At 33.9% G+C, this 19296-nt stretch overlaps 1 protein-coding gene across 8 annotated transcripts in view; it reads left to right on the top strand.

The window, feature by feature from the left end:
* LOC140773024 (uncharacterized) overlaps window positions 1-19296 on the top strand; it is a 36685-nt gene that overhangs the window by 8126 nt on the left and 9263 nt on the right. For all 8 annotated transcript variants that reach the window (XM_073115337.1, XM_073115339.1, XM_073115338.1 and 5 more), the window contains 8 exons: window positions 254-403; window positions 6011-6079; window positions 6179-6235; window positions 6313-6576; window positions 8408-8482; window positions 8697-8807; window positions 13682-13752; window positions 18417-18623. In XM_073115337.1, the coding sequence (XP_072971438.1) occupies window positions 254-403; window positions 6011-6079; window positions 6179-6235; window positions 6313-6576; window positions 8408-8482; window positions 8697-8807; window positions 13682-13752; window positions 18417-18623 (1004 nt within the window). The remainder of the gene's footprint in view (window positions 1-253; window positions 404-6010; window positions 6080-6178; window positions 6236-6312; window positions 6577-8407; window positions 8483-8696; window positions 8808-13681; window positions 13753-18416; window positions 18624-19296) is intronic.

Here is a 19296-nt window from a genome sequence, read left to right as displayed (position 1 = left end):
CTATTATATGAAATCGGAGATTTACTTCTTACTAGTTCCATCCATGGACAATGATCAAGCCAGCTATCCTCTACTTAAATTTCTGACTTTAGATCTAATTCTCTCCTACTTGGTTGTCATGTATTATGGTCTTTAGTGTAGCCACCAAATTTGGTTAGCTACCTCATTATGTCTGGCATATGTTGTCATTCATTTTGCAGTTTATGAGGTCCTTTTCCTTATAGAACTGTATTTTGTTATCTTTTTTTTCCAGGTTATTACAAAGTTTTATGAGGCTCGTCAAAGAGAGACTGGCTGCTCTTCAGATGCTACATTGGAAGAGAAATGTTCTTGCCTTCTAGATGATTCTTCAGACAGTTGGATATTTAGTACAGATCAAGGAACCTCAACTTCAAAGTACATTGTAAGCTTACAATCACTTATCTGTTAGAATATTGGATAACTTTGCTGTCACTAATATTGATGCATCTCACTTAGTTGATGTGTATTTTATATTGTATAGATCAAGGATTGTTGTGCTGATACTTTGTCAGCACGGCACATGCTAGTCAGCCTGGGGCACGCCCCTGGCATTCTTTTGGCATGCCTCTAATTTATTTTTTAATATTTTTATACATATTTTTAGTTTAAATATATGTATTTAATCCTACATTAGAATTTTTTATCCTTAGATAATATGATAAATGACTTATTTTATCAAAGATATAACAATAGTCAAGTAAAAGCATGATTTAACATATAATATGATTGATTAATTGACAATAGTTTAATAATTAAAACTAAAACCTAGTTGAATGCTATTAATCTAACATGGTCCTATATCAATTTTGACCCAAGTTAAATGAATTTGATATATTAAATTCTGATTTTTTGAAATTTGAGAAATTTTGTGGGAAATTTAATTATGCTAAATTTTTTCCTAAAATTATAAAATTTGGGTTCAAATTAACTCATATGGAGTTAATCTAACATATTTCTATATTAATTTAGGCCCAATTTGAATAAATTTAACATATTATTTTAGATTTTTTGAAATTTTGGAGATTTTCTTGGGAAAATCAAAATTTTCCTTTGATTCCTACATTTTAAAAGGTATTTTCATAGATATTTGCACCAAAATGCTACATCTATATAGAAAGACCCTTACAAAAAATAGATTTAGTAAAATTAAACTAGATATATCATTTGTACATGCAAAATTAGTTTTTAAAGTGTAAAAAAATAACCTTTACCGATCAACACGAGTTAGGGCAAGGCTATGACAGTTCAACATGTGTCACAACTTTAGTTTGGAATTATGACCAGCTATGTATCCTAGTAGGCTTGAGATATACAAAGCCTTAACAAATAAACTTCTAAATCCACAATATAAAGAAATTCAATATAAACTACTATTTCTAAGTCAATGATTAATAAAATTCCCAAGGGATAATAACAGAATCCAAATTTGATAACCAATGTCTTCCTAAATAAAACTAATTCTACAGATTATTTCCAAACAAAAACAAAAATAAAAACAAAACAAAACAAAAACAACTAATAATTAAAAGTAAAAAACCAAATTTTAAGTGGAGGTAGAGTCTTGGTGCACCACGCTCAAGCGTCACATTGACCAATACCTGAAATGTCAGAGTGGAAGTTTATGAGCTAATAACTTTAGCTAAGTGGGTCAATCCACCCAAAAGCCAATAAAATCCATAATATATAAGTATAACTTTAGAAATCCAAGGCTTAATAAAATATAGTATACAGTTAATAATAAGTATGCACATAACAAGAATAATAAGGCAATAAAGTAACAATGTGAATAATAAATTGACAACATGCTTAAGATTTATTATATAGAACTTCTAAATATAAAATAAATGCCATATTTCTCATTTATAACTGTGCCTATTTTCACCATATAGAAGTCACCTTGAGATGACGTTCAAAACTTTTTCTTGTAGTTAATTCGGTTAGGGCCACTAAAATGTGTCACTATGTAATATACTTTATTTTTTTCACTAACTGTTAAAAGAGATTAAAGTCACATAAGAGAGATTTTAGATTTTATTTATGGTTGTTTCCTAACTCCACCAGACTCACCTAAATAGATCACTGTATGATTAGAAATATATTTGTTCCTAGAATTTTAAGGTAGATTTAGATTACCAGAGGGAGATACACGAAGAATATCTAGTCTGAGATTGTTCTAAAAGTCCTATCTTCTCATAATTATTGTTTCGCTAGCTACTCATGATCAATATATTTGCCATTTTCACTGAGATTAACATTTTTTCGAAGTGTAATACTGCATGGAGTTAGAATTTAATATAGCATGAAGAATAATAATGTACGAAGTATAACATAGCATAAAGTATAATACGTTGACATAATAACACTTGGCCTAACCAACCTAGATTTAGCCCTCATACTTAGGTTGGACTGTAGCTAATAAAAGGGTTGGGCACTGCTGGCCCAACCAACCATTCACCCCAACCCAAATCCGACTTGGGTTGGGATGAATGCACACATCCTTATCTTTTCTTCAAGCAAGAGCCAGACAAGGATGGAGAGGGACTTGGGCGGAAATTATCATCGGCAAGGGCGAAAATTATCATCGGCAAGGGCGAAAATTATCAACGGCTTCAGTCGGCGGCTGTCCCAATTGACAACTCCGGATCACACCTCACCACCATGACGATCTACAAGAGATAGCAGAACGTCGGCCGAGGTGGTTGATGACGAGGAACGCATCTTCCATGGTAGACGACCATGGTGTTGCTCAATTTTTCCAACAAGGCTATGAAAGCAACTGCAAATGATGACGACTTCTCACAAAGAGGGTAGTTTGTTTGGGAGGTTGGACACGATCAACGACAACGACAATTGTCGAACTTGAAATCCTTTTGGCTGGTGTCTACATGGCTTAGCCTCTCCCAAAGCTAGAGTACTCTTGGTACCCATGGCATGGGGATGCCCGCATGAAGCTTCTCATACTGGCCTATGGTGACCCAAAGTTGTTGGGCGACGGAATTTGCTGACAAAGCCAACAATATGAAAAATGAGGTTATACTATTATATTAAACTGAAATAAATTGTATGAAGTGGAAGATGACTCACCAATGGTTCGTGCAATGGTCTTAGCTCGTTTTGATGACGCTTTGATGGCCGATTTTGATAACGATTGTTTTAATGATGTAAGGAGGAAGAAGAAAGATATGCAAGATGGTGATGATGGCGTGGGGGAGAAAAGGAGTAGGGCCAGTGTTTTTTGTATGGGAATTAAACTAGGGTTAGTTGCGCTGATGGGAATTTAACCTCCTCTCTCTCACAACCGTTTATGAGAGGGAGAAGATGAATAATGGACGTGCACCTGTAATTTGTTTTTTAAATTTTCTAGTTCTTATAGCATGAGTTTAGCATAACTCAACACAAGTCCATGTTGGTTTGGCTTTGGTTGGCATGTCAGGTGTCATGTCCTCATCGGCATGCCTTAGATACCATCTAAAGTAACAAATGAAAATGCTTCAAAATGCTCGTAACCTCTCTAAGTATAGTTCTTAAAATTTTTAATTATTATGATTATGAATAGCTATAATATGCTGTGTTTATGTTGTTACAACACATAAAGTAGCATATCTATGATTTAACTTGGCAAACATTTTAGAAGGCACAAAAAATTCCTGAAGATATTTTATCTTGTTCTATTTTTCCAAACGGAGTAGTTTGATTTTTCTAATGAACTAAAATATGTTGTTTCTAATGGACTCAAGAAAGCCATAATATGAAAGTTTCGGCATTAAATCTACTGCTTAAACCAAGGTTTCGATGGGATTGGCTATTTGAAAGAACGATACATATTGGTCATATTGGCTGCCCGTATCGAATCAGACTATCTTTAATTTTATAAAATTTTAAATATTATTAATAATACTAGAAATTTTAAAATATTTTAAAAAAGCGACAAATAAGAAAAAAAAAACTCACATATGAAGCCTAAAAACTAAAAAAATACACTCAAAATTATGATGAATCGTGAGCTAGATTAAATAAATTTTTATGCTCGTAAATTATTACTGCAAAAGTGAAATAAAGAGACTCTTCATTGTTGTTCTACAATAGTAAGAAAGGATGAGCTAAATAGTAAGAGAGAGAGAGAGAGAGAGAGAGAGAGAGAAATGGAAAAAATAAAAATAAAAAATATTTACCCGAGTTTACCAAAGTATAGAGTAGCAGGAAGAGGTCAGTGAAGTGTGAGGACACTTAAGAAGTGGGAGAAGAGTGTATGCAAAAGGTTGAGAGTAAAAGCTAAAAACTAGAAAAGAAGGTAGCTGAGGACATCAGTTACTAATGTTCCTTTGATCAGATCCGATCTGAATCTTAAAAAAAGAAAAAACTCATTTCAACCAAGTTTTGACTAGTTTCAGCCGATCCCAGACGAAACCAATCGCCTGACTAGTTTAGGTTCAACCCATTTCATGATTGGCCGAAATTGGGATCTATGGCTTAAACATTGGGCTTAGTTTCTCTGTGAATTCTGCTTTTGTCCTGATTAATATGCTAGAAAAAAGAATCAACTAGAAGAAGCAGGAGGAGAAAGAGCTGAATCTCTTTTGTTTGAAAGAAAGGGCAGACTATGTTAAAATGTAAGAGAGAGGGGCTTCAGTGTTTGGATATATTTCTAATCTATCCTGTATATTTTGTTTTAATGTAACTTTTGCTGTGAAAGACAAATATTCCTGAGAAAGAAGAATGAATTAAAGATGGACACTGCAGCCTGCTGATGATATGCGAATTTGAGAATTGAGGAGGGAAGTTATGGATATAATAGATAATATTAAATCAGATCAATGACTACTTTATTTTTTTATATTTAAGATCTTACAAGTTCTCGTAATAATAACAGTAGGATTTTATTTGTGCAACAAAGTAATATACTTATATCCACTAAGGTTATTGTAAATTTCGAGCAGTATTAGTCAGCTGCTTGAGAACAGCTTGAAAGCAAGCTCAAACTAAGCAGTTATTTAGAACAACAAGCTGCTCAAGGACAGCTTCTTTATTGATTGTTCTACTTAAACTAAATCAGTAAGGATCTTCTTTTTACATGATTTGGATAATATCCAACAGATATTATGTCTGCATATGGATGACTAAATGCCATTTACACTGTTACACCTTTGGCTTACATTTCTCATGTTCTGAAAATGCTAACCATATCCCTGAAATCAAATTAGGCCATTTCCTTAAAATGTCTTTTGTGTCACCTAGGTGAGCTAAGACACTAATGTACTACTTACTCTTAAATTGGACTTCTGGCTTTGTTTTTTCTTTTGTCAAAAAATATCATATCAAGAATATGCAGTGATCATGATTCATAGAATGAAAATTTTCATTAGTTCATTTATATATTCTCAAGGTTGAGGATTTATTCTAAAGTTCTAATGTTACTACCAGTAACACTTTTTATTATTCTTGTAGCACTCTATTTGTGCTGAAAGCTTTTGCTGCCCTGTCCAATTGGGATAATTGAATCTGAAAACTGTTTAATTTATAGTTCCATTGTACTTTAACTCTTCAAGTGAAGGAAAGCATATAAGTTGTGATTGCGCTCCCTAGCTTATATATTGATCTTCCTGGCCATGTGATTAATTTATGATTCTGTAAAATTCTAGTATGAAATCATTGATCAAGGTTGAAAATTCATCTAATATATGCCTATGAAATTGTAAAAGTAGCATTCGACTCTATGTTGTGAAGTTGCAACTTTACTTGTTTATTGGAAAGTTTATTTTGGTCTATTAAATGAATCTGTATGTTTGAATTGTCAGATAATGTCCTTATTTCGTGTTGGCTGTTGGATCTATATTACATGTAGTGCTGTTTTTATCTTGATGCTTATTTTTCCATCTTTGGTATTTCTTTTGCTGCACATGAATTCTCTTCAACTTGTTTCCTTTTCTATTCTAGAGTTTTTGTATCTATACAAGGTCTACTTATGTTAGGAGAACATCATTGTCTGCAGGCATCTTTAGAAGAAGAGAAGGAGTCACTTAGAAATTCAGTTGATAAGCTTCAAAGCAACTTGCGAATGGTATGCAAGTACTTACAGGGACAAAAGAAGAAAGAAAAGTATAATACATTTAGCTACACAATTTCCTTGTTAATCTGGTGCTTTACTTTGGATGTACAGGGACTTGAAATTGAAAATCATTTAAAAAGAAACGTCCGGTCTCTGGAGAAAAAGCTAGTATGCTATCATTGTCTTTCAGATGGAAATAGCACTTTCTTTTTCTATAAAATTTTGATCCTTGATCTTGAATGCAGATTATGTTTGAGGACTACTTTAGGAATGGATTATTTGCACTTCAAAACTTTTGCTGTCATCAGAGACATGAAATCATGAAAATGCTAGAAAAAGAAGAGTCTCATATGAAGGCAGTTATCGCTGAAGTGCAAGACAAGTTGAGTCAAGTTCACATCAGAGCTGAACTAAATATTGAAGGTCTTAGGGAAGAACAGCAAAATGATGACATTGAATGCAGGGATGTTCATGTAAATGTTGATGTTGATTCTAGTGATCTGCATAAGGTATTTTTTTTCTTATGTCCACCTTCTTTATTGATATTTGTTAATCTTGTCTTCTTTTACCTTGTCATTCTTGTCTTCTTTTTCATTTCTACATTGCAATGAGTATATACTGTAGGAAGTGGCAGGGACATATCATTGCCTCAAGAGCTGAACAAATGTCCTTCTCATTTTCTTTCGCCCAAGAACGATCAAAATAATTCTAGTGATACAGAAAAAAGTACCTTCATCAGAGATTCTGCTTTAGTTTTTACCGAATTCCTCAGTATTGTTAAATATCTCAATAGACATTGTTCAAGTAAATTGGGTCTCATAATGTCTTCATTACTTTTTAATAATAATTTAGTTTCCTTTCATTAGAACTTGGTATAAATTCCCTCTTGTAAATGAGTCTGGTTATTTGCTCGATCCATTACCAAATAGTTTTTAGCTGAAGATGTGTTTAATATATTGATTGTGAACAACTTGATCCTCCTTATAATATAGCAGTATTATCATTTAGCAGTTATCTTAAAGAATCTAATTTGCTGGTTGAAGTATGATGAAATTAATGAAAGTTTAAATTATTGAAATGGGTGGAGTTAGGAACCCACAAAGCTTTTTGCTGAAGACACTTTCAATAAATTGCTTTTGAACAGTTTGATCATTCATATTGTCTGGCCGTATTAGCAGTTTTCCTAAAAGCATTTAATGTACTAATTGAAGTGTTATGAAATTTCAGAAAGTTTATATAATTTAAATGGGTGGAAATTGGAATGCATTGATCTAACCGACTGTAAAATAATTGAATAAACAACTACTGCTAATTCGACTTGCTATAGCAGTCAATTAGTAATGTTTTGTGGGCTTACCATTGGAGGGTTTATGCATCATAATGGAAAAGAAACATGTTTGATAAATAAAGTGATTACAAATAGATATTTTAGGTGAGTCCCCATTTGTGTAGGAGAAACTTTTCCCTTGTGAAAAGCTAGTATTATTCTGAAAAATGCTGTCTATGCTGATACAGCATTTGCTGCCCCTTGCCCTCCTTACGTAGGACCAACCAGCTTAGGGACCAGAAGAAATCGGATCTTTATTTTATCATCTTTTAAGACTACATCACCTACTGAACTTGCATAATCGGCCCCTTATATAGAGGAAATGCCTTTTTTTTTCCTTATTTAACATGATATCAGAGCTTGGTTTCTTGAAGTCCCAAGTTCAAACCTCGTCTAACCTCATTTAATCCCTATTTCTTGTGCATTGAAGTGGTTGCAAACTCTATTATCTTTCATCTATCCATGTGTGGTGTAATAAGGGCTATAATTAAGAAAGATGCCTTAAAGAGTTGAAGTTATGCTATATATTGTTAGTTTGTTATCGAACAATTTAAGTTTCTGGGTCAACTAGTTATTTAGCAAATATGAATTGATTTTCAAGCTAAATTACATCTGAGAATCCAAAGAAGAAAAATCTGGTCATCGTTTGAATACAAAATTAAGCAAAGTTTACTAAAACTTATGTCCTAGACAAGTTATATCAGATCTCCCAAGTTTTACGAGTTCTCATGCAAACCAGATACTTGATGTCCACATCAATACATTAAATATAAATATAGTTTTCAGATAAATATGTCTGAGAATCTGAAGGAGAAAAATCTGGTCACATCATGAAGAACTTTTGAAGTCTGTTTGTAGATAACATCATAGCTAGTTCTTTGTGGTTGATATTTGATACAAGTCGCAGATCTAGCAAATGTACATACCGAGAAACTCTTATCTTCCATTATTATCAACATATTTTATTTTTGGGTTCTCTGTTGTCTCTCTGATTAAATGCTTTTATCTCTCAGAATAGTCTCCCCACAAGCATCAGTAATGGAACATTTGGTATGTCAGAAGCCTTTGCACAAGCATTGCAAGAGAAGGTCCTTTTTTTTCCCCCTCTTCCTACATTTATCTTTATTTGTCCTTAGTGTCTAAGTTAAAATGATGATACAAGTCCTAAATGTTGATTTTGTGTAGCTTATACATACTCTGGTTAGTTCACAAAGGAATTTTATATTAACTCTTATTTGATTTTATGGGAGGCCAAGATTTATTAGATTACTGTTCATCTGGTTGATTTGTATGCTGCTGCAGGTAGCAACGCTGTTGCTTCTCTCCCAGCAAGAAGAGAGACAATTACTGGAGAGGGATATGAATGAAGCTCTTCAAAAGAAGATTCAGGAACTTCAAAGGAACTTATTTCAGGTAATATTCTTGCATCCAACATTTTCTACATTCCTCCTCGTAAGACTAAGACTGTAAGATACTCTCTACTTATATTTTGCTTTAACCCAACATTTATTCATGATAATTATATCTTCGAATGTTAATTTTTACAACTTAGAATAGTTTATTGTATCCCGTTTATTCTATCATTTTTCTGTGGAGATCGTTCTGCTCACTAATTACAATTTACCCAACACGGTTATCCACTCCATTGTTTTTTTTAAAGTATTTCAAAGGTAATTACTAGGGTAGGGTTGCTGTAAGTATAATCTTTCTTGAGTTTTGTTGTGCTTTTAACCTTTCTTGTTTCAGCTATTGTCTTATAAAAATATTATCTGCACTTACTGATAAAAGATTTCCGCTACTCAGAATATTCTAGAGGTGACCCACCTTATGTATCACTTGCATTAAACTTTCAATAAACATATTGAGAATTTAGGCATGGCATAAATATTAACAAATTAAATCATGGCATGCACAAGAAAGAAATAGAACATGCGTAATTTCTGGTAACCAAACTTAAGTACAGTAAAAGTAAGTCGAGTGAGTTAACATGGTATCATAGTAGGTCTTTAGTTCAAATCCTGCCATACCTATTTGTCAATTAAATTATAAAATCTCCACCCATATAATTAAAATCCACACCTTGGTCTATCAAAATGTCTCAAGCTGAGATCTGCAGGTGAGTGCTATACTATAAAGTATAAAGGACTTAAATCCACCATTCTCTTATAGCTTAACTTGTTATTTACTAAGGAATTGACGAGCTAACAGTTGTATATTTTATCTTTTATTCCTTGTGTAACTTTTGCTGATGTCTTGGGATTATCTCTGAGATCAATGATCTTCTACTTTGTTTTCTCATTGTCTTCTTCCTTTATCCATTTGATTAGCTCCTTATTAAAGGTGAGATATTACTGAAGCACATACGTTGATGTACTTTGAAAGATAAATTGAGGATCATCTCTGAGTGGAAAAATTGCTTTTCTCTCTTTCTTCTTTGACTGTGTGTAGCATAAAACAGAATGGATGGAATTACAAGTATCAATCACTTAGCTATTATATTTCTACTTGAGGTTCCTGTGACAGATGAAATCTAGTTAGAGGTTGATGGGTACAGTAACTTTTGAGACCAATTTTGTTATGTACTCAGCAAAGTGAACTGCAATGGTAGAGCTGCAATATATTAAGTAATACTGTTGTTATATGAATCTTTCTTTTGGAACACAAATTTGATCCATCGGTCAGTGTGTCTTAAACATGCTAATGCCCAAGTATAGAATGTCTATTATAACAAGCCAAAATTTCAAGAAATAAATAAATAAATGAATAATTAGCGATAATTATTTAGATAATGAGGGATTTACTCTTATCCTTTATATTTTAGGATTTGGATTAAATCAAATTATTATTATTTAGATAGATCTTTAATTAAGAAAAGAGATTAGAATCCTTATATTTTCATTTATAAAGTCGTCAGTACTGTAGCAGTCAAGTCTTATTTGAGAGAGATCCATAGAAAGAAAGAAGAAAAAGAAAAAGAAAAGAAAGAGGAAGACAATGGCGGGATGGTACTGTAGCAGCACCACAGTACTGAGATGAGAGAAGATCCTTATCTCGTCGGAGCTACCATTGTCGGAGTTGGTCATCAGAGAGTCGCCAGATTAAGCGAATAACACCAAACAAATTGTATATGAAGAGTTTTCACTTAGTTATTGAGTTAAGCTATTCCACATGGATCTTAGGTGAGTGAATTTACTCACATAGTTATCATCTTGTATTTCATACTATATTCCTTTGTATTATTATTCGTGTAGTATTATACTTCGTGCATTATCATTTTTTTTATGCTATGTTGTATTTTGTGTCACACTCTACTTCGTACAATATTTTAGTTTATGAAATGTTGATCTTCGTGCAATAAAATATTGGCTTTGGGTTGGTAGAATTTTAAGAACAGACACATGCTAGATATTCTTCGTGTATCTCTTTATAGTTACTCAAGTCTACATTGAAGTCAAAGGATAGGCTTATTTTTGATCAGTACATAATTCGTTTAGATGACTCTGACGCGATTAGGGAACAATTCCAAACTAAATCAAAAATCTTCATGAGGTGACTCTAATCTCTCACTATGTTTATCACATAGTGACATCTCATGGTGGCCATAATCAAATTAATTATGAGAAAAAGACTCGAGTGCATTTTGAGGTGACTTCTAGTTGATATGAACCCATGTGCAAAGTTTAAAACTGAGACAGTTGACATCATTGAGATTGAGAAGGTTTGAATTATGAAATAGAGTATGATAATAACTTGTTAATTGCATCTTTGGGGTTTATACTTATTACATATTATGAGCATATTGGCTATTGTTATTAATTATTAAGCTTTGGTTAATATCTCATATAAGGTAAAGAATGATTCTCTAGCCTTTGCGTGGATTCACTCACTGAGCTAAATTTGTTAGCACATTAAACTCTTTTAATATTCAGATGCTGGTCGTGGCGAATAAACATGGGCATCAGGACTCTACTTCCACCTTAGGATTTCGGCCTTTACACTTTTAGTTATAGTTGTGGTTTTTAGTTCTAGATTAAAAAGTTAAATGTTGCATGAGTAATATTTAGAAGACATTGATTAATTGAACTGTTTTATGTCTTTGGAAGTTTTTGAATTGAAGTTATCAAATAAATTGAGTTTCATTATATTATAGAGTTAGACACTTAGATAATAACTAATAAGGTTTCGTGGATCTCAAATCTATTGGGATACATGACTGGTCATGATTTTTATTTCAGGTCGTGACATCTATTCTGTTATTAATGCAGTTAGGTGACAAATTTTGTCTCTTTAGAAGCTCTTGCTAATGTAGCCAAATTTCTTATGCTTCGGAAAAATTTGGTCATGATCTTATAAAGGGAGCTTTTAACGACCTTGTATATTGCACTAGAATATCTTGTGTGGAGATACTTAGGTAGTTCACCTGTTCTCTTCTCTGCTTAGAAGTATTGGTATTCATGGAGTTAGATAATAACTGATAAGGCTTCATGTATCTCAAACTTATTGGGATACATGATCGGTCATGATTCCTATTTTAGGTCATGACATCTATTCTGATATTAATGCAGTTTGGTGACTAATTTTATCTCTTTAGAAGCTCTTGCACATGTACCCAAATTTCTTATGCTTCGGAAAAATGTGGTCATGATCTTGTAAAAGGAGCTTTTAATGACCTTGTATATTGCACTAAAATATCTTGTTTGGAGATAATTAGGTAGTTCACCTGTTCTCTTCTCTGCTTAGAAGTATTGGTATTCACGGTTCCTATTCTCTGGATAAAATTTATGCTGTCTCTTTTTCCCAGCATTGTGGAGGTTCTTCCCTTGGGTGCTTAACACATGGTTGCAGTTACTTTTGGGTATCTATTCTAATATGTCTGGAAGAAGCTCTTTAGTTACTTTGAGATATAACTGTAAACTACTTGCAGTTGTATCTGGACATGAATTCTTGATAAACTATGACAAATTTCTTCCTCAGTTACTGTTTAGTATATGTTGACTTATTTAGAGATTGTACAATTTATGGCTTTATGCTATTAATGAGAAAGAGTAGAGATTTTTTTCCCATAATAAATGCTGAGAACATATAAATAGGAGGGAATTTGCAAAGAAATTAAGAAACAAGCATTTGGACACCAAAGTATTGAGGTAAGGGTCCTACAAATAATTAATTATTGTCCCACTAGCTCTGATTCTGTACGGGTAGAGTATTGCAATACGTTCTTGTCTCCGCCCATGCCAACACTTTTTACTAGGTATTGTACATATCTTACCTAAAAAGGACATGATTTGGGGTCTATTTCATTTCTTCTAATACTCTTTTTGTCTTTAGGTGCTTGACCTATACAAATTGCACTTTAAATATCAAAATAGAAGCAAGAATTCAGTTTTTTTGTTAAGTTATTTGCCACAGTTTGAAAAATAAATAAATAAAAGGAATTAGGGAAAATCATCAAATTACAATTTAACTGGTGTGTTGTTTATCAACCACATTTTATGAAAAATTGTAATTATATGAAATTGGCAAGTGTTACGGCAATATCCAGTGCTAAAAGCCTAGAAGACTTCAATTTATCCTGCAAACCTATTTTTAGGCGCTAAAACAAATTTAAAGATAGCTTTCCAATCATATTGGGACCATCCAATGTGCTGATGACACATAGGCTCGACACAGCACGACACCTGTCACATATATATCATGCCAACCCGTGGCTGGCATGTCCTATGATAAACACAATAATAGCAACTTGACCGAAATTGTCATAATGGCTATAGTAACTTGAGACCGTAAATAAGTATATGTATCAGATATTCTTCTTTTTTCAGGTCCAATGTTATATACTTAGTGAATCTGACACCTTAATGTCAACTATAATAAGTAGTCAAAGAGGACAATTTCCTTATTTTTCGTGATGTTGAATCTTAAATTAGATAGAATCATGCCTAGGATAATCAATTGAGCAAAAATCTCATATCATGTAATACTTGAATATGAGTTACTAACTGGAACCAAGATGCTCAATATGGCATTTGTTGATTTATCTACTAGTTTTGATCCTTCTCTCACTGGGGCTTGTTTCTTTTGTTTTTTTTACATGTACTCTCTTGGTTATAATACTATTTTGTAGTAGTTTGTTGTGATTCTATTGTCACTTTTAAGTTATATATCTGAAATCTGAAACCTTTGCTTTTGACTGTTTTGGTAAAATTACATATTTCTTTTGCTTAATAGTCAATATGCTTGCTTACTGCTCTCAAACGTTTCAACTAATTCCAGTTTTTATATATTAGGTTACTGATGAAAAGGTAAAAGCTCTTACTGAATTGGCAAACCTAAAGCAAGAATATCAACTGTTGCAAGAGTATGATTTTTTTTAATCCCATTTTTTTTTTTGAAGAAAAACATATTAGACATTGTTTTTCTTTGGTATTCCCTCTAGCACTATAACATAAAATTCATGTGTCCTAATTAATTGTATTCCCTCTGGCACTATAATATAAAATTCATGTGTACTATTTAATTGTATTCCCTCTGGCACTATAACATAAAATTCATGTGTATTAATTAATCTCTTTTACTAGTGTTATAAGAAATTGGACATAAGGGTATGTCACGATCCGAAATAGGAATCATGACCGGCTATGCATCTCAATATGCTTGAGATATATGAAGCCTTATTAATACTTTCTAGGTGTATGATGGCAAAATAAAAAAAAATAAAATAAAAATCTGTTTTATTAAATTTAAAACTAATTGCAATAAACATAAAATAAATATTATTATTTTTGAGTCTCTAAACTAAATAAATAAAACTTCTAATTTATAGCATAAAATCTAAAAGAGCGAAAAAGTAAATAGGTGAATCCTAAGTGGAGATAGAGTCCGGGTACATCTCGCTCAGTCGCCTCGCTGACTATTACCTGAGATAGATAAATAAATACAAAAATAGAATCCATGAGCCAACAATTATAGCTCAGTGAGTGGAATCCACTCGAAAACCAAATAAATTCTATATTATTTTAATGCTGAAAAAGATTAAACTAGAAGCAACAATATTCATAACAATATGCAATAGACATGCTATTTAAATAATAACAATGATAACAATAGAGAGTCACAACTTGTAACCTTGCATGGTTTCAACATATTAACATCTTTTCAATATTTATACTGTCATATGTCTCAATGGGTCTAAACCCTGTGGATCCATATCAACTAGAAGTAACCTCAAGATGATGTTCGAGACTTTTCTTCATAACTGATCCGGTTAGGATCATCAGATGGTATCACCCTGTGATCAACATACTGTCTTTTTCTCTAACCGTTGAGAAAAATTAGTCACTTAGGAAATTTTCTCATTCATCCTAGGACTTTTTTCTAACCCCGCCAGAGTCACCTAAGAAAGTCACCGCAGTGATCTGATTTAGGATTTTCCTTTGGACTTCCAGATAGACTTGTCACCATGGAAAATCGCAAGCGATTTATACCGGGAGTGTTCTCTAAGTCGTACCAATACTAGTCTCGTTTTTCTTTTCACTAATTTCAATATTTATACAAAGTATAGTGATGCACTGAGTGTAATGATTAAATGCACATAGAAAATATAACAATTAAATTTTGCACGTATGGATAAAATAAATAATTTGCACACAGAAAATTTACATGGTCCGATGAAGGTACGAAATATAATAAAATAAATATGTGAGTAAACCCACTCACCTGAGTCTAAGCAAGACAACTAAATCTCAAATCTCTAGCTCACGTGCTAAAAACCACCACCTTTAATAATAAATAACAATAACATTTTTAATTAAAAAATATATTAAAATTTTTCTACAATTTAACTCAATAATTATTAATTTGAGCCAAAATAAGCCCAAATCAGTTGGGTTGGGCTGCAGTTAGCCCGCAGCCTACCCAACTAACACCTAAATGGATTGGGCCCAAGGCCCAATCCAATTAACTAATGGAACCGGGTCGGATTCCTTGAATTCGGATCCAACCCGACCCGAATCCAAAAATAAAAAGGGAGAAGACTAGACTCAGTTGCCCGAGTCTGTCTTCGCCAAGCCGAAGAGAGAGGGAGAGAGAAAAAAAGAGAAAGGAAAAGAGAGAGAGGAAAAGAGAGAGAAAGGGAGATGCCGGCGGCCATCGCAGCGACGGTTCGCCGGCCGACGCACACCCTTAGCTCCCAACACCCACACGGTGCCGTTGTCCTCGCGAGGTAGAGAACTCACCACTGACAACCGACGTCGAGGCCGACTTCGATTGGGGTCACGAGGGCTCCCTAGAAGACATCACCGACACTGGCTTGGAGCACGAAGCTTTCGGTGACGATGCGGTTGCGACCCGAAGCCGCTGGCCAACCTGATTTGCTGACGAAGCCGAATTCCACGAATTAGGTATTTCTAATTTACCTCTTTAAATTTAAACTAAACTAGAGAGATGAGAGAGGGCTCACCGGGGAGGAGTGTGGTGGTCCCAATTTCCTCCGACGATGCTCCGACGGGCTGAACCCTCATCGCAATTCTGACGGTGAGAAAAGATAAGAAAACGAAGGAGGGGAAGAAGAAGAGAGAGAAAGGGGGGGTTGAGATGGTTAAGCAGAGAGAGAGGGGATTAGAGTTTTTAATTTATAGATTAGAAGAGGATCAAATCTAATCCGATTCGGATTAGATGAAATTTTTTGTTTTTTCGTTCTGCGCTTCGTCGCGTGCCGGAGAGGAAGAAGGGAGGGGCTGCACGTGCACCCTCCTCTCTCAACCTCCAATTATTATTATTATTATTATTATTATTATTTATTTATTTTTTTCTAGTTTTGACAGGGTATCTGTTATATAAGTGGTATAATTGTGAAAGGACCTTATGCATTATCTATTCTTTGCTGCTTTTGATGTATGTCCATTATTAGGGTCGCATATAAGATGTGGATGAGAGAATTAACTTTTGTTCTGCTCTTCTGTAACCAGTTATTGACTAGACATCAATTAATTAAATAATAAGGATATTAACCCACTAAGAAAGCTTGTCAAGCATAGTGCCCAAATATGAGCAAACTTGGAAATGCAATCTGAAGAAAGAAGTAGATGACACATATGTAGTGCCAAAAAATTCAGAAAAACTTTTATTCTAACAAATAAAGAAAAGAAGTACAATGACCATAGTTTCAAGTTTTGACCGATCTCAAGTGGGATTGGCTGAAACGGATCAAGATTGGCCATAGGGCTCGGTCTGGTATCGGTCGATACCCGGCTCGTTTCAGGTTAGGATTGGCCATATTGGTTGAAACCGATCGAAATCGGGAGAGAGAAAGGGAAAAAGAGAGGGAGGAGAGTAAGAAAAAAAAGAGAGAAAGAGAGAGGAGAGTAAGAGATAAAGAAAGCTCGTTGGAGGGAGTGAGAGAGAAAAAGAGAAAATATATTGTCGAAGCTTGTCAAAAAAGCATCGCCGAAGAAGAATCGAAGAGGGAGAGATCGAGAGATCAAGAGAGAGAGAGAGAGGGGAATCGCAGAGGGAGAGACCGAGAGAAAAAGAGAGTCGATGAGGGAGAAGGAGAGTTAGTGGGGGAGAGAGAGAGGAGAGTGAATTGGAGAGAGAGAGAGATCGAGAGAAGGGAGTCAGTGAGGGAGAGAGAGAGGTAGTGGGAGAGAGAGAGGCAATGGGAGAGTTAATAAGAGAGAGAGTTAGTGGGAGAGAGAGCGAGTTACTAGAAGAGAAAATTAATAAGAGAGTGAGAGAGTGAGAGAGAGTTAGTGAGGAAGAGATTTTTTTTATTTATATGAGAGGGAGAGAAAGTGTGAGCAGTAGAAAAAGAGATAGAGATTGAGAAAATAATATTTATTTTTTGGTTTTTAGATTTTATATATGAATAATTTATATTTATATCTTATTTTTATTATTTAAAATTTTAGAAATTTTCTATATTTAAAAATTATTTTAAAATATAAATTGATACAGACGGCCGATACGGCCAATATGTGTCGTTTTTGGATGGCCGATCCCAATCCTGATTCTGATACTTGGAATCTCGGTGATGACACCGGTTATCACTTTTGCAATTAAAATATTCTAACTGATCACCATGACAGATTAATCTTAGAATAGCTTGAAGCATTAGAGAGTCTAAGAAGCACCGGAATGAGGACCTAAAACATAATGGAAAAAAATTAGAGGAAAGGTAGGAGCTAAACATGGACTTAGATAATTTTTACTCTACATATGTTGTGTTATATTACCCTTTTGGGTGGCCACTCATACATTGGCTCGGGTGAGGATCAAGGAGACCATATTTACCCGAGTTCGCTCCTTGCCTAAACCCTAAACCCTAAACCTTAAGACCCTAATCCTAAATACTAAACCGTCAAGCTTTCTGGATCTGTTTTTTTCCCCTTTAATTTGGTTCTCCTGAAAAGGAGAATCTAGATTGAAGAGTAGAACTCATTTTAAGGCTCTTTTGAAGTATAGAATAAAAGGAAGAAGATGAGGCTCATCTAATTATCAATTCCCTCAATTAATACCTCTTTGACACATTACTTTTATTTTCACAAGAACTCTACATGATATTACTGATCAACACTAATAAACATCAGACTAACCATAATTTGTAAAGAATGCTATGATGCCATACATTGCTGGTTTAGTAAATTGGGAAATGATCTGTAAAATGCCTAAGATTGCTAAATGGACACGGTATTAGGAACCTTGGGTCCATGAAAATCAGAACTTCTAAAAGGTTAAAGTATCTGATGTCTGTCACAATGATTGAGGATAATTAGCAAAAGCAGTAAGCATCGAAAGGAATACTGGAGATTCGATGACTACTGACCAATTTTAGACTGTTAGCAAATTCTTCAGTTTCCATCATGTATGTTTGCTTCTTCTGGTTTTACATGTTCTACACTTCTACTTGTCTGATATCTATGCTTTAGGGGCAGTTGCTTCTCTCAGGATTTTATTTGCTTGTATGCATAACTAATGCTGCTTGAATAGGCATAAGAATTAGATTAACCTTTGGCAAACTTCTAGGAAATATGGCAATTACAATGCTGTTGAGCCTGTCCGAAGCATTGGTGCCCATGAGCAAGAAGGGAAACTGAAGAGTCTTTTCAAAAAGACGTACTTAAACCGGTGGATAAGAAAGGATCTTAGCCAGTATGAGACGGATGTGCAGGAAAGCTCTGAAAGGAATAGACCCACCATTAGAACGGATGAATATTCTGTAGATCTCGCAAGGTTAGTAGTGATATGTTGTATTAATTGCTACCATATATGGCACTGAAATCTTTTCCTCTATTTGTTTTATATTCGCTCAAGATTCATTTGATGACATAGGATGATGAATACTAATAAATCTGATACATTATAAAGTGGAGAAGCTTTGGGAGTGATGCAAGTATGCAACAATATGAGAGAGAGGGAGGAAGATATGCTAATTATTTGCTAAAAATATATCTAGCCATATTCTGACTTGGAGAGAGAGAGAGAGATAATGAGGGGGAGACAGAGATACAAGATGTTAATTTTTTGGTAAAAGATTTCTAGCCACAATCCCCTCGAGATTGGAAAATCCACATTTTGAGGTGGACAAATGTTAAATCTTTTACAAAAGAGATACTGTTTTCCAGATCCCAAGAAGGAACCTTTGGCAATTGCACACTGCCTTTAAATTTCATTTATTAGGAGACCCACTTTTGAAATTGAACATACGTGTAAGACCAAGAAGCGTCTGAGATCTAGTAATTAGTAATTAGTAATTTTGACAATTTGTTTGTATATTTTAAAGTTGTAATTATATAATTCAGAAAATTTTGCATTTAATACTCTACCTTTTAACGTATTTGTGATTTACACACTACATTTTTATATTTGTAAATCATACCTTACATTTTATAAATATTTGTAGAAC

Source organism: Typha angustifolia, chromosome 13, assembly GCF_048772165.1.
Source record: "Typha angustifolia cultivar Huaian chromosome 13, ASM4877216v1, whole genome shotgun sequence".
NCBI lineage: Eukaryota > Viridiplantae > Streptophyta > Magnoliopsida > Poales > Typhaceae > Typha > Typha angustifolia.
The sequence above is the reverse complement of the archived record's forward strand: the minus strand, read 5'-3'. Positions and strand labels throughout refer to the sequence as shown.